General features: G+C 39.6%; 1 protein-coding gene across 1 annotated transcript; it reads right to left on the bottom strand.

Moving 5' to 3' along the window:
• Positions 1–11,200: 11,200 nt before the first annotated feature.
• On the bottom strand, positions 11,201–18,117 carry LOC121520725 (histamine H3 receptor-like). Its single transcript, XM_041804313.1, has 3 exons — positions 17,976–18,117; positions 16,961–17,127; positions 11,201–11,953 (listed from the first exon to the last, which is right to left on the bottom strand). The coding sequence occupies exons 1-3, from the start codon at positions 18,112–18,114 to the stop codon at positions 11,201–11,203; spliced, it is 1,059 nt and encodes a 352-aa protein (XP_041660247.1). The 5' UTR covers positions 18,115–18,117.
• Between the last annotated feature and the right edge of the window lie 861 nt (positions 18,118–18,978).

The raw sequence follows: 18,978 nt of genomic DNA, 5'->3' as shown, positions 1-18,978 counted from the left end.
AGATGGGAGAGGGTTCTTCACCACTCAAAGCTTTATGGGAGAGTGGAAAAGAGTGGAAAAGCCACTGTTGAAGAAAACTCAAATTAAATCCCAACTAGAGTTTGACAAAAAGCATGAGCGGAAGAAAGAGGAAGAAAGTTCTTCGGTCTGATGAGACCAAAATGGGGCTTTTTTACCAACAGATAAGACACTGTGTTTGACAGACACCAAATACTGCACATCATCACAAACACACTCTCCTACTGTGGAACATAGAGGTGGCAGCATCATTCTGTGGGGATACTTCTCAGCAGCTGGCCCTGGAAGGCTTGTAAAGGTAGAGGGTAAAATGAATGCAACAAAATGCAGGAAAATCCTGGAGGACAATCTTGTTCAGTCTGTAAGAGCACTACGGCTTGGGAGAAGATTTATTTTCTAGAAAGACAATGACCTGAAGCATACAGCAAAAGCTACACAGAAATGGTTTAAAGACAGCAAGAATGCTCTGGAGTCAAAACCCAGACTTCAACCCAGTAGAGAATTTGTGGCTGAACTTCAAAAGGGATGCTCACGTCTGATCTACATGCAACCTAATGAAGATTGAGCAGTTTTGCTAAGAAGAATACATACCTAATTTTAGTTTTAAAATGATTAACATGTAAAGTTAAAGGAGATTTAACACTTATTAGAGGCACTGTATGTCAAAAATGCATCTTTCATTCCTGCATCCATTTTTAAAATTCCTGATCCTCCTCGGACTCATGTGGGATGTGGTCTCAGCACACAGAGGGGGAAAAAAAGGCAGGTTACACCCTGGACGAGTCACCGGTCTATCACCAAACTCACTCACACATATACAGGCAAACAAACAGACTAGCACTCCTCTGCAGCCCCTCCTAATGATCCCCTGTCTCCTGAACTGGGAGAGCTGAAGGTGAGTCTCCCCCTCCAGTCATCTCTCCCTCTGCCTCACCAAGACAAACACTTGAAATAGACACCAGATTCTCTTTTCTTTCTCTCGCTTTTCATGGATGGGACAGACAGGGGAGGGGAGTTTCAAAAATGTATTAAACAGCAAGCAATAAAAAATAGACCAGGTGGGGTCAAATTCCCTGCAAGTCTCAAGGCTCTGCACAGGCAGTGTGGCCCAGGATGTGATGATATGAGGACAAGGGAAAGGAGTCTAACAAGAGGAGGGAAGAGAGTATCAATAATGCAGCGTACAGCGTATACAGCTGACAGTAAAAATGGAAAACACTGCCTGACAGAGAGGAGGGCACGACCAAATTCTGGGCTGAGTTGCTTGATTGTAAGAAGTCAGTATCTAAATGACTGAGCCCTTTATTGTTGTGACATTACATCACATTATGTTGATTCAAGCAGCTTACATGGAGGTTATTCTGCCAAAAGCACAAAAAACTGAAGAAATATCGAGGAATTTAGCCTGAAAATCAATGCAAAGTCAATGCATTCAATATCTGTATGCATGTTTTTCCAATGAGCTGGAATGTCTGCATGTGAGTCTCACTTGGACATGAAATAATCTTTGCACACTGACATCTGTGGAGTGTTTATTTAATGAACATGTTGCAGACAAATATTGAGATTTGTTGCAAAAAACGAGGAGAAAAAATGCACTGTTTGATTTTATTTTTCTCATCTTTGTTGTGTTTATTTCCATGAGTCTGGTGTGTCATTTAAACACATTTTGTCAGTTTAACATTTATTTTCGTCTTATTGGTGATGAACTAAAAAATGCTCCATAATGGAGCCCCCCGGGAGAACAAGGCCCTCCTTCTCCCTGTGTTTCCTCCTTTCTCTTTTTTCTTCATTCTATCCCTCCTTTTTTAAAATTTAAGAGCTCTCTCTCCCCCCGCTTCCCCTCCTCTCTTTTTGCATCTCTTGTATTGTAAACAGCTCACAAAAGCATGACAAGGTCTCCGCTCATGTTCCCCCTGCCTCCCTCTCTGTTCTCCCAGCTATTTGTTATTGTCTCCCCGCTATCTATCGTGTGTGTGTTTGTCTCTATCACGCCTTCTTTATTCTGTTTTTCCTCTGCGTCAGAAAAGCAAAAGTTAATTAAATATGGAACGAGATGGAGCAGCATCTCTTTAAACCATCATGTCATTAAAATGGCATCCCTGGGAGATCAGCTTAAAAGGAGTCGGAGAACAATGTCTTTCTCCGTCAGATATTTATGGGTCTGGTTATGTAAACATGCTCCCTTTATTCTCTATGTATATTTCATGTAATTATCACTTTTTGTAGCGCTTCTCCCCTGAGACTGCAAGAGGCAAGAAGTTACTGGGGGAATGTCATTAGAAGAGACTATTGTTACAAGGCTGCTGCGATGCTGCGCCAGGAAAGAGGCATCATACCCGATCTGGTGGAATCTTTTATCTATATTTGACTTCATCATATAAAAATCATCAGTGTGTCTGCAGCTGAGACTGAACGCTGCGGCCTCTTCTCTGCAGTTGGCCACCTTTATTAAAACCTAGAAAGAAAAAAAACATTTACCTCTTTCCTGCTGTGATGTGATTTTAGAACCAGGAAATTAAAAGTTGCAAAAACCTTGATGTACCTTACTAAGCCAGCCTATGTATGAATCTTTTATAAAAGCTAAAGATCTTACATTTCTTCTGCAGCAGAGGCCTGTGATGGGTGCTCGAAGGCCTGGGTGCCAGCTGACAGGAACTGCTAATTAAGAAGGCTGGAGAGCCAGCAGGGGGCCTTATGAAACAGGGGCACCTGGGTTTCACAAGAGGGGGCCGGGTATCCATCGCAACTCGTCTGTGTTGCACAGGGATGACCATACAGTCAGCTCTGAGGCCATGCTACTTAGCACTCTCTCACTAGGGTGAGATGTGGAATGAAACAAAAGCCCTCCTCCCACGTGCCCTCTCGCTGCTTGTTTGCCATCACAGAGGGAGATGTTATTGCATGGCATGATGAAACTGGTGTCAAGGTGCATTTCATTCAAAACAAATGCACATTAATGGAGATGAAGAAGGGAACGGCTGTGTACGTGCAACATAATACATATACTTTTTTCTCTCAGCAGCTTGTTGTTACAGCTACAGAAGATCAACCTTTCTAAGACCTAATTTATCTACACTTATCTCAGGAAAAATTCAGATATTTCTTATTCTTCCCCAAAATCACGGTCATGGTGGGAAGCTCAAACAGATTTCAGTCATCATCTTTGCAAGACTAATAAACGTAATTTCAGAGGTTCTCCATTTACCAGCAACTGATAAGACAAGTGTTAGAAATACAGTGTGATTAGGTCATTTTTCAGGTAAGAACATCACTCACTAGCATCTACAAGACAACAGCTAGGATAATCATTTAGCCGCTTAGCTAAAGTTACTAACAAATAGCAAAACATAACACAAAGAAAAAGTAAAAAAGACCATTCATCTGAGATGTTGTATATCTCACGCTGTTGTACTTCTGTTTAGGCAAAAGTAAGGGCTAGCATACCAAAAGTTAATGGTTAAAAGCCTGACATGCAAAACCTGATCACAGAACGTTAAGTAAAGCTGAGTAAACAGTCTGCTAACAGAAAAAGGCCCCGCCATCATGAAATTATTCTAACGCAGCAAGCATAGCTTATGTAGCTTCGTTAGTCGTGTAAGCTATGTAAATAACAGAGCTACATAGATAATGTAGCTAAAGCTAAGCTCAAAGAGCAGCTATATATCTATGTTACCTACAAGCTAGCTTTGGCTATGTTCACCACAGCACATGTTGTTAAAGCTAACTTAACTACATTGGCTTATGTTGTGAAGTTATTTTAAATTGCTAGTATAGCTATGTTATCTTTAGCTAAAGCTTATCAAGATAAAGTAATCCATTGTTCGTGTACCTACTTCTAAAAGGGTCTATACATAATTTAATACCGGATTAAACCTCTGACGCAGCCACAGTCAAGCTTGACACGTCAGCACGCATTTGTGTGGCACAGCAGCCAGCTCAACAGCATCTCTTTTCTCAGGGCCTTTTCACCCTGGTAATGTGCTCAGGCACAGGCGTGATAATAATAATTCATCAGACTTATATAGCGCTTTTCTAGGAAACTCAAAGACACGTAGGCTCTCAGGCACCTTGGGACACCCACAGCATGACTGGGGGCTCATTGCAACCCTACTACCTGCCCAGATGGTACACTTAGTCATACTTATTTACCACATCCACTGCTTAATCCACCCTAAAGGTGTGGACTTCATTATTTTATGCAAGGACATCCAGAGCACAACCAGAGTTGTGTCAGTTCTCCTTCCTGGTGCCCTCAGGCTTTCCTGCCGCATCCAGTCCTTTCCTCGGACTCAATTTTTTCTCGGACCCAAACATGTCTAAAATTTCTGTAAGGTACATCCAAATCCATGTCTTAGAGTCTTTGAATTTTCTTTTAAGTGACTTTCCAATAGCATCTCTGAAATGCACTTTTCAAACTTCCAGTGAAAACAACCAACATAGGTGGCTGTGAATTAAATGTCATGTCTGCCAATCCTGATCAGTTATTTTTTGAGCTATTATCTGCACAGCCATACTGTGAAAATGCCAATAATATTCTAATTATATTTGGAGTGGATACATTTTTTATGCCGACATAAACTACTAGGCTATTGCTACAAAAAATCCACAATTTATCAGATCCCCGGTGGATTTTAATGAGCCATACTGTTTGACAGTACATAATGATACCATAGGAAGGACAAAGAAATTCACAATCAAGAAAAAATCACTAAAAAAGGTTAGCTAGCTATCGGTATGATACTAGCTAACACTTCTAGAACTAAGAATTGGTTGTAGCTAAAGGTTAGCTTTTGCTTACAGCTTGAAGATGCCAATTTATATGAGGTTTCTTCTCGAATTTTAGTTTACATTGCATTTTTGTTACTAATCTGCAGTAATGAAATTTAAAAAACAATGGTCGAATTCCCTCTGATGAAACTTCACGCACACAACATACGCTGTGACAGCATTTAACTTTCCTGCTCTGAATGTGACAATGGGAAAATGACTGCTTAGTGACTTTCTATATATTCATTTTGCCTCTACCCTTTTAAAAGATGTGTTGCATAAAAGAATGGATGTAATTTATTAGTCATTTATTCATAACCATCTCCTGATAGTGAAGCCAAAATATTTGTAGCTCCCCTCGCTATTTGATGCTTTATACTAGAGTTAGCTTAAAGATAATTTACATCTGCGGACCCTTGACCGGTCATAATAAGCTCTGCCTCCTCCATGTTAACAGATGGGGCATGGGTTAAATTATAAAATTAAATTGCATGTCAAATATATTTTTCTCAAACTACATGGTTCATTTTTATATGCTAATCTAATTTAGGTCTTTCATCTTAAGCAATTATTTGATGAGAACATCATGATTCTGTCAACCAGATTGACAGAGTATAGTGATGGAGCTAACTTAATTTACAGCTACCTGTGCTAACATACATGATGTACACATACCAATATAAAATAATTATACATCATGGTAAATACACAATTGAAAAAAATAGACTGAGGCTAAATGCAAAACTGTTCTGTGGTCAGAGGAATCAATATTTGAAATACTTTTTGGAAACCACAGACAGCTTACACGTCTTGGAAGGAACTATCGATACTGAAAAGTATCTAGAGGTTGTAGAGCAACATATGCTCCCATCTAGACAACTCTATCAGGGAGGGCCTTGGCTATTTCAGTAAGATAATGCTCAGCCACATAGCACAATCATCACATCATGGCTCCACAGTAGGAGAGATAAGGTGCTGAACTTGCCTACCTGCAGTCCAGACCCTTCACCATTAGAAAACATTTGGTGCTTCATAAAACAAATAATCCAAAAAGAAGACCTGGGACTGTTGAGAAGCAAGAATCCTACATCGGACAAGAATGGGACAACATTCCTCTCCAGAGCTCCAGCCTCTGGTCTCTTCACTTTCAAGACATTTACAGACTGATGTTAACATGTTGATGAAATGGTAAAATGTCTCCGTTTTGACATCTAATGTGTTTTTATGTTCTATTGTGATTATAATGTGGGTTTATGAGATTTGCAAATTATTGCATTGTTTTCATATACATGTTACACAGCGCCCCAACTTTTTTGAAACTGGTTTTTATTAGAATCAAAGAGATCCTGGTGTTATGGGGGCTTGCCGTAAACTCATTTGATATGGCTGCAAACATGTCTAATCTTTCTAAAAAAAGAAAAAGTTCACATTTACAGAGGATCTAAACTCCCACATGTACGTCCTAATGTCCTTGTCCTTTCCTTTGTTCACTCCATCTTCTCTGATGTAGGGTCAAAATGTCTCCAAGTAATCTAACTAGCTCTGACTGTAGGGACAATCTGAGGTCTGCCATGAGTTCTGTCATTACTCTTTCACTCACCATCGACAGATCTGGCTCCCGACCACCACTGAACCTGCCATATTGCTATCCAACCTGACCCCACAGACGCAGTAAACCTAAGTGAACCACAGTTTCCAAAGTCGACAGCAATAACCACTGCAGAATTGCTTTTAATCAACGTCTGAAATGAGGGTGACTTGAAGCGTCGCCCCATGCTGATTAAATGTAATTGTTTAATTGCCAAGTGCTGGGAACCCATCCTAAGAGGATTCCAATGGAATTATTTAATCTCTAGTCAGGAAGTACACTGCAGGAGAAAAAAGCGGAGGGAAAAGCGGAAGAACGGAAAAGGCAAAAAATCAAGCAGAAATAGTCTTTTTCTTCTTCTTCTTCTTTTGGAGTGTGTCCCTCATGAAATATTAACCATGGTTTACATGCAGTTAGCCGAGAAAGTGAACAGCCTACACGGGGAGAAAATGTACACTAAGTGATGCTACAACTTCAAAGGAGGTCACAGTTTTGACCTGTATGTGCAGACTAAAGTGGTTCGGTCTTGTCTGACAGTTCACTTTCATACTCCACCTCAACTCTAAAAAACAAGAGCAGCACACTGGTCACAGCCTTGTTGTGAAAATGCCAACATCTCCTGCTTTCTTTTTGCTCATTTGAGCTGCTTCTTTTCACATCTGTCTTTTCTTTCTTTAGAGGTGTTATTTTGTTTGAAAAAACAAGAGATTTCAGCATGAAGTCATCCTAACAAAGTGTTAAAGAGGATCCTTTCAGAGTTTAACTATTTAGATGCTCTCATGGGGCAGTTATATGGGCTCTTTCCTTGCTCTGATCACAGACTGGGTCTCTGCTAATGGAGCTCTATAAACTTTGGGGGCACAGGTGCAGTCCATTTGGGGTCAGAGCTTTTAGATACATTGCTTTTGGTCACAGTCATCTAACCCTCCCATTAACAACGTGCAGATTTAAAGAACACATACTTTTGTATGCGTGCGCAGAAGGCGTGTGCATCCTTGTATTTAATTTACTCTGTTTTTTCTTGTCATAACTGGGGTGTTTTCTCCACATCACAACTTATTTATCCGGTATTTGCAGTGTGGCAAAAAAGCACACATAGCAACAGGCAAAACTTCCATTATTAAGTTGGTAATAAAATGATCATGTTATCAAGAGAAACAAGCTTGAGATCATGAGAAAATTAATCCATTATAAAATGAAAATCAGCATTGTTATCTCAAGATGAGAAAAATGAGCCAAGCAACTGAAATTAAGTCGTTATCACAAGAAAACCAGCGTTGTTGTCTCGAGATTAAGAGACAAATGTGGAGATCTTGATAAAACACCACTCAAATTATCCTAATCACAAGAGAACAATGGAATAATATTTATGAAAGCATGTCTGGTTAGAGCCTCTATATGATGAGCTAATTGTCTTTATTTTTTTCACAGGCCTGCCACTCAGAGACCAGTCTAAGCTGGTATGATCAGCCATTCAGGCTGGCACCCATGCCATGACATTTCAATCCATCAACAGAACCAGTAGCAGTTCTCCTGATATAACTGCACACAGCGTAAGCGCTTCTTGCAGCGATACGACTCTTGCTGTCGCATTTTGATACACAGGGAGTAAACGCAGGCCTGCCATTCTGCTGATAAATGCAGTTCTGTCGCCCCGAGGGAGATGTGTTTGCATCCCTCTGGCCAGGACTGTTTTTCTGTCCTCCCCCACCACCAACAAAACACTACATGCAAAAGGGGGGGGGGGGGGGCCCAGGCCTGTATTTCTGCAGCTGTGCCCTTATTCCAGCACCTGACCAGGGGCCCAGATGTGCATACGGGCAGCAGCAACAATTTGAGCAATGTAAGTCCCCCATGAGACCCAGGCACCTGCAAAAGTAGCCCCATCTATGTAACATGACGACATAATTACACATTTAATAAGTCTACATCTGGAAAGAAGTCATTTAATCTAACAAATCAAACATTCATACACTGGGAACAATACAAGAAAATGATGTTGCAATCTAAGCATTTTGTGTGCACATTTAACAAAAGACACTCAGCACCTGGGACTGACCCAGTTAGCCACCAGGTCCACATTCAAAGTCCATCACATAGTTTCATCAGTTTATTTTAAATGGTGCCACATGATCCTTGACCGGTTACAATTATGTGTTTATCTTATGAAACATCAATTTAATTCACCTTAAACAGAACAAAAATTATCATTTGCTTCCTGAATCACAATTTAAGTTTCTTCCAAAGTAAGAGGACAATATTTAGACAATCACTCTCAAATTTCAGTTACAAAAACAGCTTCCAAAATACAGTATATTGACAGCATAAAAGCACTTAAAACGTTTGATAAATCAGAGGACGTACAGTACTCAGACTCTTCTGTTCTGCAATTATAAATGATGCAATAAAATAATCGACGTAAAAAGTCATTCACTCAGTTGTTAGGAGCAAACATTCTCAACAACACTCCTTTGTTAGTTACTGTGCAAAAATAAAGCACGCCATTAACTGGTGAACAAACACTATCAATGATGTAAAACAGAGCATGGAAACTGTGGACAATTTCACCGATTGACTTCAGTCTGAGATGAATGAAGTGATAAATGCTGAGAAGCTGCACACACTGGAAGCAGTGAAGTTTAACGGTGACATCTAGTGGCACATTTGTGCATGTACACCTGCTGATCAGAGTAAAGAAGTGTTTTGAACTGCTGTAAACAGATACTGCAAGTGTCTCTCTCACATAGGCTTAGACATAGACATTTCCACTCTTTCTTGCTATTTTCATATCATGGCACTTTGTTTATCATCACTGTGCTTTAAAGAGAATTTCACTGGTGTCAGGCCAAAACCTCTTATCTCCATAAATCAGTGCTATTAGTCACTCTTTATATCTGTCAGGGAGGTTTTTCTTCAATAATCTTTCTAAAGAAATATTTTGGGGCGTATTGCCTTTATTTTAGAGAGGGCATGGTTGATAGAGTTGGAAATAGACGTGAGAGGTTGGGGATGATGGGAAAGAAGCCGAAGGATTGACTTAGACCTGCGCCATCCACACTCATGGGGTCAGAACTAACCACAAGGCCAGTGGTTCTCAAGTGGTCATGCCGCAGGACCCACTACCAACTATTTAACGAGCAATCACAGCCAAAGTTTCCACATTTTAACCAGATTTACTTATTGAAACATAATACTGTTTGGACCTCAGATGGTACAGAACATGACAAGACTGAAGAAAATACCTCAGAGTTTTTAGAAAATGTCATAGAAGATTCCCAAAACTGTATGAGACACATTCCAGGTAAATTCAACAAATTTTCCCAGAAGGATCTCAAAAAATATCTCATGTTTCCAGAGAACATTCTTGAAATAATCCCAGTAACCTCCTGGAAAAGACAGCTGAAAGGTTCTGTGAAAAGTCCTAAAAGTTACGGTTGACCCCGACACAAAAACTCAAAAATAGGAGAAATTGCATTAAATTGCCTGAAAAACTTCACAGGGAAAATTTCTCAAAGATTTCAGGTAAATTCACAATTTTTCAATAATCCAGTCAAATCTGTAAAGATCGTTTTTGTTTCTTTTCTGATACCAAAAACCTAAACAACATAAAATTACACTTCATACACTCTTTGACCATATTTCTCCCAGTACACTCATGACCCACTGGAAACAGCTCCACAACCCACTTTTGGGTTCTGACCCACCAGTTGAGAACTAGCACACTAGGCCATCTGCACCCCTGTCAGTGAGTTTTAAATGCTTTTAAAAAAAGCAATCAAAGCATCAAAATTATGCTGACAACCATCACTGAGTGTTAAATCCACTGAAAAATACAGCTTTTTTTTTCCCATTTCCTGAAAAACGTTAATTTTGGAGATAGGAGATGTTGGCTTGATGCCAGTAACTTATAGCTGTAAAGTTGTAGATAATAATAGTAATCTTGTTGATCTAGCATATACTTAAAAATAAAACTTAAATGCTGAAATCCCTTATTTGTAGAACACTCAAGATAGTTACAAATCTATTTAAGTTCATTTTTGCACAATACATACCACACAAGCCACATAAATGCTAACTGGAAGTGGTGTTAAGTCAAGTAAAAAGGATTTTTTTGTTTCTAATTCTACAAATACAGTAAACAGCTGACAGATTTTTCATTTATACCGTCTCTGTGGTGTTTATGTACAGGAAGGAAGAGATGATTCTTTTTAAAACTAGGTTTTTTCTACTGAGCAAAACCGCTCAATGAAGCCAAACTTCCAAGTTCATAGAAAGTGAAACCTTGGTAACATAGCTTCTAATTCGTTTTAAAAGAGATTAACACTGCTGTCAGGCCAAAACCTTGTAACTCCATTTTTCTTGATTTACATTTTTTTTTTCATAAATCAGGTCTTTCAGCCACCCTTTACATCTGTCAGTAGGTTTTTTAAACAAATTTAAAGCAATAAAAAGTGTCAAAAAGATGCAGACTATGAACATTTAGTGTTAAATTAACTCAAAGATATAGCTTTTTTTTTTCAAAGTGAGGATTATGGAGATAGGAAGTTTTGTCCTGACACCAGCATTATGTTTCTTTCATGATGAATGTTCAAAACTTATTTCAAACATGAGACCTGATTCACAAAAATTAAGATATTAAAAACAGGGCAACACTGTAAACACTGAAAAAAGCTAAACAAAAAAAAATGAAATATGGTCTTGATGATAAAAAGACTTTATCATCCAGTGCAAAAACCGTGGACTATAGAAGCTGGAAGTTGAATATTTCTATCCATGGCTTTGGCACATTGTCCACATTTCCTGTCTAACTGTGTTAATCAATCTTCACTGTCCAGGCTGAAACACAGCTGATGCAGGAGTCGTGCGCTTCCTTGGGCACAGGATCTTGCTGAAGGCCCTGCGGAAGCTGCTGTGACAAAGAGGATACAGGAAAGGGTTAATGGCAGAGTTGAGCCACAGGAGCCAGAAGGTGACCTCGTACCAGTGATGCTGGATGCACCGCCCTCTGCAGGCAGCACGGATGATCATCAGTAGGGTGTACGGTGCCCAGCAGATGGCAAACACACACACTATGACAGCCAGGGACTTAGCAATTTTCTTATCCCTGGACAGACGGCTGGGCTGGGCCGCCCTGCTGGTCGACGGATCGAGTTTACCCAAACTGGGAGATGAGGTCTGAGAGTGAATGGAGCCTCTTACAGCCAGTTTCAACCCGAATCCCATGTTGTAGGACAGGGGGACACTTTCCCCCTGGGCGGAGGCTTGTTCGCTCAGTTGAAGTTGGAGCTGCGCCTCCCTGCTGTGGAGCCTCCTCCTGCGTATGCTGAGGTAAATGCTGAGGTTGAAGAATGCCACAGAGATGAAAGGAGAGAAAAACTCCAGCATGGAGGCACTCAGCAGGAAGTACCAAGAGTAATAGAACTCGGCAAAGCACTCGTCCTGTGGCACGCGGCTCCTGCCCACCACCAGCTCCCAGAATATGATGGCTGGGCCGTACAGGACAAAGGCCAGCACCCAGACAGCAATCATCTTGATTATGGCTCGATGAGTCATGCTCTGCCTGGCGCGGTAACTCACCTGCAGTAAATGTAAGTCAGAAAATATACTTAGAGTAACACTGCCACTGAGAGGTCAAGCAATTTAATGTGCAATTGCTGCATCTAGCCATTATTGTAGAATTATTTTCAGAGGGCAGAAAAGCTATATTTTCTCCTTAAGTACAAGGAGTTTAGATACAAGAAGGTAGGTAGAGTTAATTGGAGAGGTTGAAAAGAAGTGTGTAGATTTTTCCTTCACTAAAAAAGCAATGGCATTTATAAGTGCAAAGGTTTAAAAATGGGAGTTACATCCTTAAAATGTCTACAAAGAAAAGGAAAAAGCTGTTCTCATGGAGACAGAACTGATTCTGTCAGTGCTCTTTTTTTTCCAGAAATTAACATTTGTTGGTGATATCAATGGGTATTCTAGATATTAATACAAGAGTTTGCTTAGCTGGAGCATCAAGTATCATACATTTCTAACCTACATACATTCAACCCAAGTTTAACACTGGAAAGACTATGACAGTCATTTTGAGTGTTTTACATTTAATTTACATCTAACTCCACCGTACTAAAGGTTCTAATGTAGTTTGTCCTCGACTTTTCCCAAAAAATGTCTGTATTTTGATTTGAAATTATATTTTTTATAAATTACTCTAAAGGCATAGAAAATGTGCCCATGTAAGCCTCAAAAGACCACGGGTAGTCTTTATGACTAAACAGATTTTGCTGTTTTGTGTAAATTTATACATGATTCTGCACCATCTTAGTCATCTTAGTTACTCTGCAACATTTATTGTGTCTTCCAGTATAAGCTTCCTATGGACCAATCTTAGATGTTTGGTAGTTAAATTGAAACCAGATGGAGGAGGTAATAGGCTGTTATCAACTGAGATGAATTATGGCTCAGGGGTGCTGATCAAAGGCTGGTTTGATAACAATATCATGGGTAACTATATTAAGCAAACGCCTCTATCCAGCTGTTATGGAGAGAAAAACATCAGAAAACATGGTTAGCTGTATGTGATGAAAAAAATATTGTAAAATGCATGAATAAACTTGTTAAAATGTACATTTTGGTGCTATTGCATAAAGAAAATATCCTAACAGCATAAATCCATTTCTATCTAATCCATTTTGGACAATGCTATGCTTCCAACATTGTGGCAACAGTTTGGGGAAGGCCCTTTTCTTTGCCAAAACTATACTCCAGTGCACAAAGCAAGGACTGTAAAGATACAGTTTGATGAGTTCGGTGTTGAAGAACTTGACTGGACAGCACAGAGTCCTTACCTCAACCCTATTGAGCACATTTGCGATGAACTGGAATAGGGACTGTGAGCAAAGCCTTCTCATCCAACATCAGTGCCTGACCTCATAAATACAGAATGAATGGTCACAAAGTCCTGCAAAAACACTGCAAAATCTTGTGGAAACTGACACCTAACAGTTATTGGTACCTTGCTTTCTCACTTCCTGTTCCTTATGATGTAGTGTGCAAAGAAGAAGAATCAGGTGTCCTTAATTATGGATATCCACGTAAATTGTTTGATTCTTCTTTGTTGTGTTTGAGCTCACTCTTAATATTTTAAATTACACACAAAATAAACTTTTTAACCTTTGCCATTTGTGAACGTGTTGAATTGTCATCTAACTAACAAATAAATGGATCTAATGTGACTCTATAATTTCTATTAAAAGACTGACTAGCTTAATCCTGTTGCTGTTTGCCGATGCTTTGTATTTCCATGTTCACAGAGAAATGTTTTTAGGGAAAAGCTTCTTGGCTGCGTTGGCCTGTTTGGGCTGTGATTGATCTCTCCAGGTTGGAGGGACAATGGCACAGAGGAGGATCTCAATGATCAAAGCTAGCAAATTAAAGAAGAGGCTCTCTCTCTCTGGTGTTATTTGTATTCAGGGCTCTGATGTTAAGTGTTTGCTTGTGAAAGGAAACAGAACACTCTCTTTGTCTGCCATGCCAAACCTCATCCCACCTTTGAGTTAACACGCAAGTGTGTAGGATACAGGCAGCAGAGTAATACACAGAAAGGCCCAAACAAAAAGGTTCGATGGGCCACAAAGCTGAAGGGGCTAAGAGATACTAACAGCTGTATACAGAAAATATAATTACATTTCTGGAAAATAAAGCAGTGTAACCACATTGTATGGACTTAGATTTAATGATTTGAATTTGCTGAGGAGTAAAATTGATAAGGCCTATTTTGTGATTCATCTTAAAATTGAAATTTTGACAGAATTGTATTCAGTCCTGTCTATTTTCTAAAGCTCAGTCCATCCCAAAGTCAAAAATGTGACTTTTTTTTTCTATTTTCATCATGGGGAAGGCTATAATTAGGGGTGGCACTGGGCCTGAATGGGTCAAGAAGGATTAACCTCTGCAGATGGGCACTTCTGGGATGATGAGGAGCCACTGCCCCTATCAATGACCGGAGAGATTCACCAGTTAGAAATTAGCCCCAGACCACAAGAAAGGGACAATTATACGGCTAAAAGCGTGTAACAGCTGTGGCATCATATTTTAAATCCTTTTTCAACATTTTCACATCGGCCAATTTCTTCTGACGTAATGCTCTGGTTATCAGGAATAATGTAATAAAGCTGTGCTCAAATGAATAAACTCAGGGAAGAATATGGTACTAATAATGTTTCTTATGTCTTTTCACTACTTTCATATTGATCAGCAACCACAACAAAAAAGATAAACCATGAACGTTATCACTCAGCTAACTGGAATACAACTGTGTAAAGCTGCACATCAGTACAATATAGGCAAAAGTTCTTAGCTAAGGTAATATATACTGGTAAGTACAACAAGTTTAATTTCTTGAGTTTATACTCTGTGTTCTTTTCTTCATGTTTTTTGGAAGACACAGGTTTGTAACCAAACACACCAGTTATTCTGTTTTAGGCTGATTTGTCCTTAAGTCCTTATAAATACAGCATAAAGTGCTGCGTATGGTCTCCTGATTCTGCTTAGAAAACAAGGGAAATTTTGACTTAAGTGTTATTCAGTGCTGGTTGGGATGACAAATATAAGCCAGGTGAGCCTAGCTGTTGTTGCTAAGTGCTAAATCAGCCTGGTGTCGTGTGTTGATGCAGATTGGTATTGCATTAGTGTTTTACCTTGTTTATTGCAAAGCTTGCATGACTCCTGTCCAACTACTGACTTTCTGGCATTTCAAGAAACCAGAAATAAATCAGTATCTTTGCTTTTAGTCTTGCTGGCAGTAGATAGACACTGTGATCCATGATACCAGAGTGAGTGCCAACTTGTTTTGTTTAACTGAGGCATATGCTGCATCATGCAGCTGAATGACTGCTGCCATCTGCTGGTGTTTTTGTTTACAGCACCATACAGGATGTATGTTAAAAGAGCTGTCACATCTGTATCGATACATGTATATGTGATGTGCACATGATGGTATATTGCCATGTCGATTTTTTGAGCACAAGCCTAAGATATGGGTAGTAACCAATAAATGGATTACAATATAAGAGAGCATAAATAAGCCTCAAGAAAAACAATCTGTAATTTTTTAGCCTAGTCCCATTTAGCGGAACACACTTTGTAAAAATGAAACATAATCTTTACAAGTAGGCCAATCTAAATTTGTTTTTCTAATAGTTAGGGATGAATGATATTAGATTTCTGCTGATATCTGATGTTCCAATATTTACAAAATCATTTAGCCAATACCAATATTTAGATTTAGTTCACACCTTAAACTTCAGTCCATAAAATACACAATTCAAAGCTTTACGATGAACAAATTAAAAAAATCCAGTCCTTGAAACACATTTAATAGAGTAAATAAAAGAAAGGATGCTGGATAAAGAAAAAGACCTCGGCTAAAGTAGGTCTGTTGGTCCAGCCTAAAACTCCACCAAATTGTTTGTTTGTACAGCCAATATTTACAGGTGATATAGGAAGATTTTTAAAGACAAAATATCAGTTGTAAATATCAGCAGACATTTTCATATCTGCAGATACCAATATTAACCTGAGAATATTGTGTATCCCTACTTGTAGTTAATTTAGAATTTGACTGTTTGATGTTACTAATATTCATATTTTTACACACTGTACCTTTAAGGTTAGGCTACATTTCACATTCATTCCAAGCTAACAGTTTGTTGGCTAGGCACACTAGATAACTTGTCATACTAAAATTCTATCTAATGATGCACTTCTGGCTAACTATATATTAGCTCAGAAATGTTTGGATGCTTGAGCAGCACAGGGGTTAGCACTGTTGCCTAACAGCAAGAAGAGTCCTGGTTCGCTACCCGGTCAGGGTTTTTTCTGCATGTTCTCCCCGTGCATGCGTGGGTTCTCTCTGGGTACTCCAACTTCCTCTCACCACCAAAGACATGCTCATTAGATTAACTGGTGACTCTAAATGGGCCGTAGGTTGTCTGTTTCTATATTTCAGCCTTGCAACTGGCTGGCAATTAGTCCAGGGTGTACCCTGCCTTTTGCCCAGTGACAGCTGGGATAGGCTCCAGCCCCCTGCGACCCTCAACAGGATAAGCGGTATAGAAAATGGTTGGATGGATGTTTGGATGCAGCATTAGCTCGGGGTAGCTTGAATTATCCAATATGTTTTAAGCTAAAATATAGAAAAATGTCCTTTTGAGTTGTCACTGCGTGTTGTCTTTTCTCATTATTCGACATATACATGCTAGTAAAATGGTAAAACGTTGTCATATTTCCTTGTTTTATATAGTTTGGCACCAGAACAATGGTAGTCAACACTATAACATCTCCCACCATGAGCATTATGTTATAAGAATATGGCTGCCTTTAAAAACTATGATGAGGGATGAGGCAGAATACAAAACATCCCTCAAGAAAAAGGGGAAAATAATGCCAACAACTCTGAGACCACTGAAGTGTTTTCTTCAGTGATTCAGAATACATTTCAGTTTCTTTTACAAATCATGAGTGCAGTGTTTCACAGTCCTAAATTGATTTTGATTGTTTTGTGCATCACAGATATAAAATCCAGGATGTTCCACTCACTGCTCTGGTGACTGACAGGAAGCGGTCGTAGCTGATGAGAACAATGTTGAAGACAGAGGCAGAACAAAGCAGGTAGTCCATGACCAGCCACAGCTTACACAGTCCTCGACCCAGAGTCCATCTGCCTGTGAGGATGTACGGGATGTAGACTGGAATGCAGAAGGCCCCTACAGAAACATGAATGGGAAATAAATCACACACAAGGAATAAACAGTCTATTTAAATGCACAGTTACTTCAAAACCTGTTTTCTATCCTTACTTGTATGGGTGAGTGTTGATTTTTATTTGCATAAAAGATCTGGTTAATATCAAACTGGCTGCCCTGTTCTCTCCTCACATTCCTATGTGATGTGATTGATTGATGTTGTATATATTCACTCTATGTAACCAGCATGTTTTATTATTAAACAAATATGCATTTACACAAGGTAAACATGCATGGTCTAGAGCATTGGTCCGGGACCTCTGGGGGGTGGAGGCGTGAGGCTTTGTCTGCTCTGAGGTTGTCAAGCTTGGATTGGCAAAACTTTACTTAAATAGTTTACACATCTTTTGGTGTAATAAACATATATACACCTATTTTCTCTATTTTTACACCTATTTTTCGGGTTTTGTCTACGAACACTGAAAGTTGTTATTTGTGTGGGCCTTGGGGGGGGGGGGGGGCTCGGCGTTTTTTTCTTTTTAGAAATAAGTAGAGGGGCTCCTGAAAAAAGGTTAGGAACCATTGGTCTAGAAGCCCATAAATGTCTACTGTAATTTAATTTCTTTTAGGTGAATATGTCCTTTGTTCTGTCAGGATGGGGGTAGGCGCGCTTCAGATTGTGAGGATGAAAGAGCAGAATTTAAAGATAATGTGATTAAGACAGCAGACAATAGCTATTATTTGTCCTGTTTAATAAACTACTTCAGCTGCTTACTTAGTCGTCGTTGTTTATAATGATATAGATAATGAAAGTCAAAAATGCATCAGTGGTTTGCATGCTTTGTTGCTATTCATTAAAGGTTACTTACCCACAAGAAAATCCGAAATCGCCAAATTCAGGAAGTAGTAATTACATTGTTTCCTCAAACTTTTGTCCACTTTAAACGCCAAAATGACCAAAGCGTTACCAAGAACTATCACAACAACCAAAGTCACCATCATCACCATCAATACGACAAACATGGGTCTGGAAGACACGACGCTGCTCTGGACTCTGGTTGAGCGGTTGTCAAAATAGTACCGGCTGGAGTTTGAGTCACTTTCTGCCTCCGCCATTGTCCTGGTGAGAGGAGGTGGACACTGTGGTTAAATCCTTAAAAACAGTCCAGCGTAGGGAATACTAGAGCAGCAACAGGTGCCAGTCGAGCAGATACAGCATCCAACACCCCATATGTGCTGTGAGAGCTCCGCTTCTCTGGTATGAGAGAGGACAATGTGCTGAAAAATCCACAAGAGAGCGCACCACGGTCCTCACAAAACGGTGCATGGACACTAACAGAGCACTGTAACAAGTGATGCTACAAGTACCTTGGTGTAATGAGAAAACCAACGCAGAAAGTAGGCTAATCATTTTTTCATCATACACTTTCTAAGTGCTCGATAAAACAGTATTTAAAGAACAGTTACGGTATGGGGAAATGCCTTTGAAGTCAGCGCAGGCTATTTAAGCATCACGGAAGGAGTGACCTTGTGCCGAATATCAGTTCTGAATCAGGCGTTGTAGTCTCGCGCAGCAGTGCCAATATTAAGTTCAGCAGACTGAAATGGGTTTGGTATTGCAGTAATGCACCTGCATATAAGGAAACAGTCTTTCTACCCTCTAAGAAAAGGTTCCTTATTATTCCTGTGGACAAAAAAATGTCAAATGTATTACTTTTAAAAAAGTTATCCAGCTTTTTTGGGGGCCCTATTCAAGATGATGTTTGAGGGCCCTAGTCTTCCAAACTACAATGGAGAGATCCTGATCCACCAGATGGTCCATGAATGTGCCACAGTCTATTCCACTTCTTGACCAAAAAAGTCTACAGTCAT

This window comes from Cheilinus undulatus, linkage group 13 (assembly GCF_018320785.1).
Source record: "Cheilinus undulatus linkage group 13, ASM1832078v1, whole genome shotgun sequence".
Lineage (NCBI taxonomy): Eukaryota > Metazoa > Chordata > Actinopteri > Labriformes > Labridae > Cheilinus > Cheilinus undulatus.
This window is presented reverse-complemented; position numbering and strand designations above follow the sequence as displayed.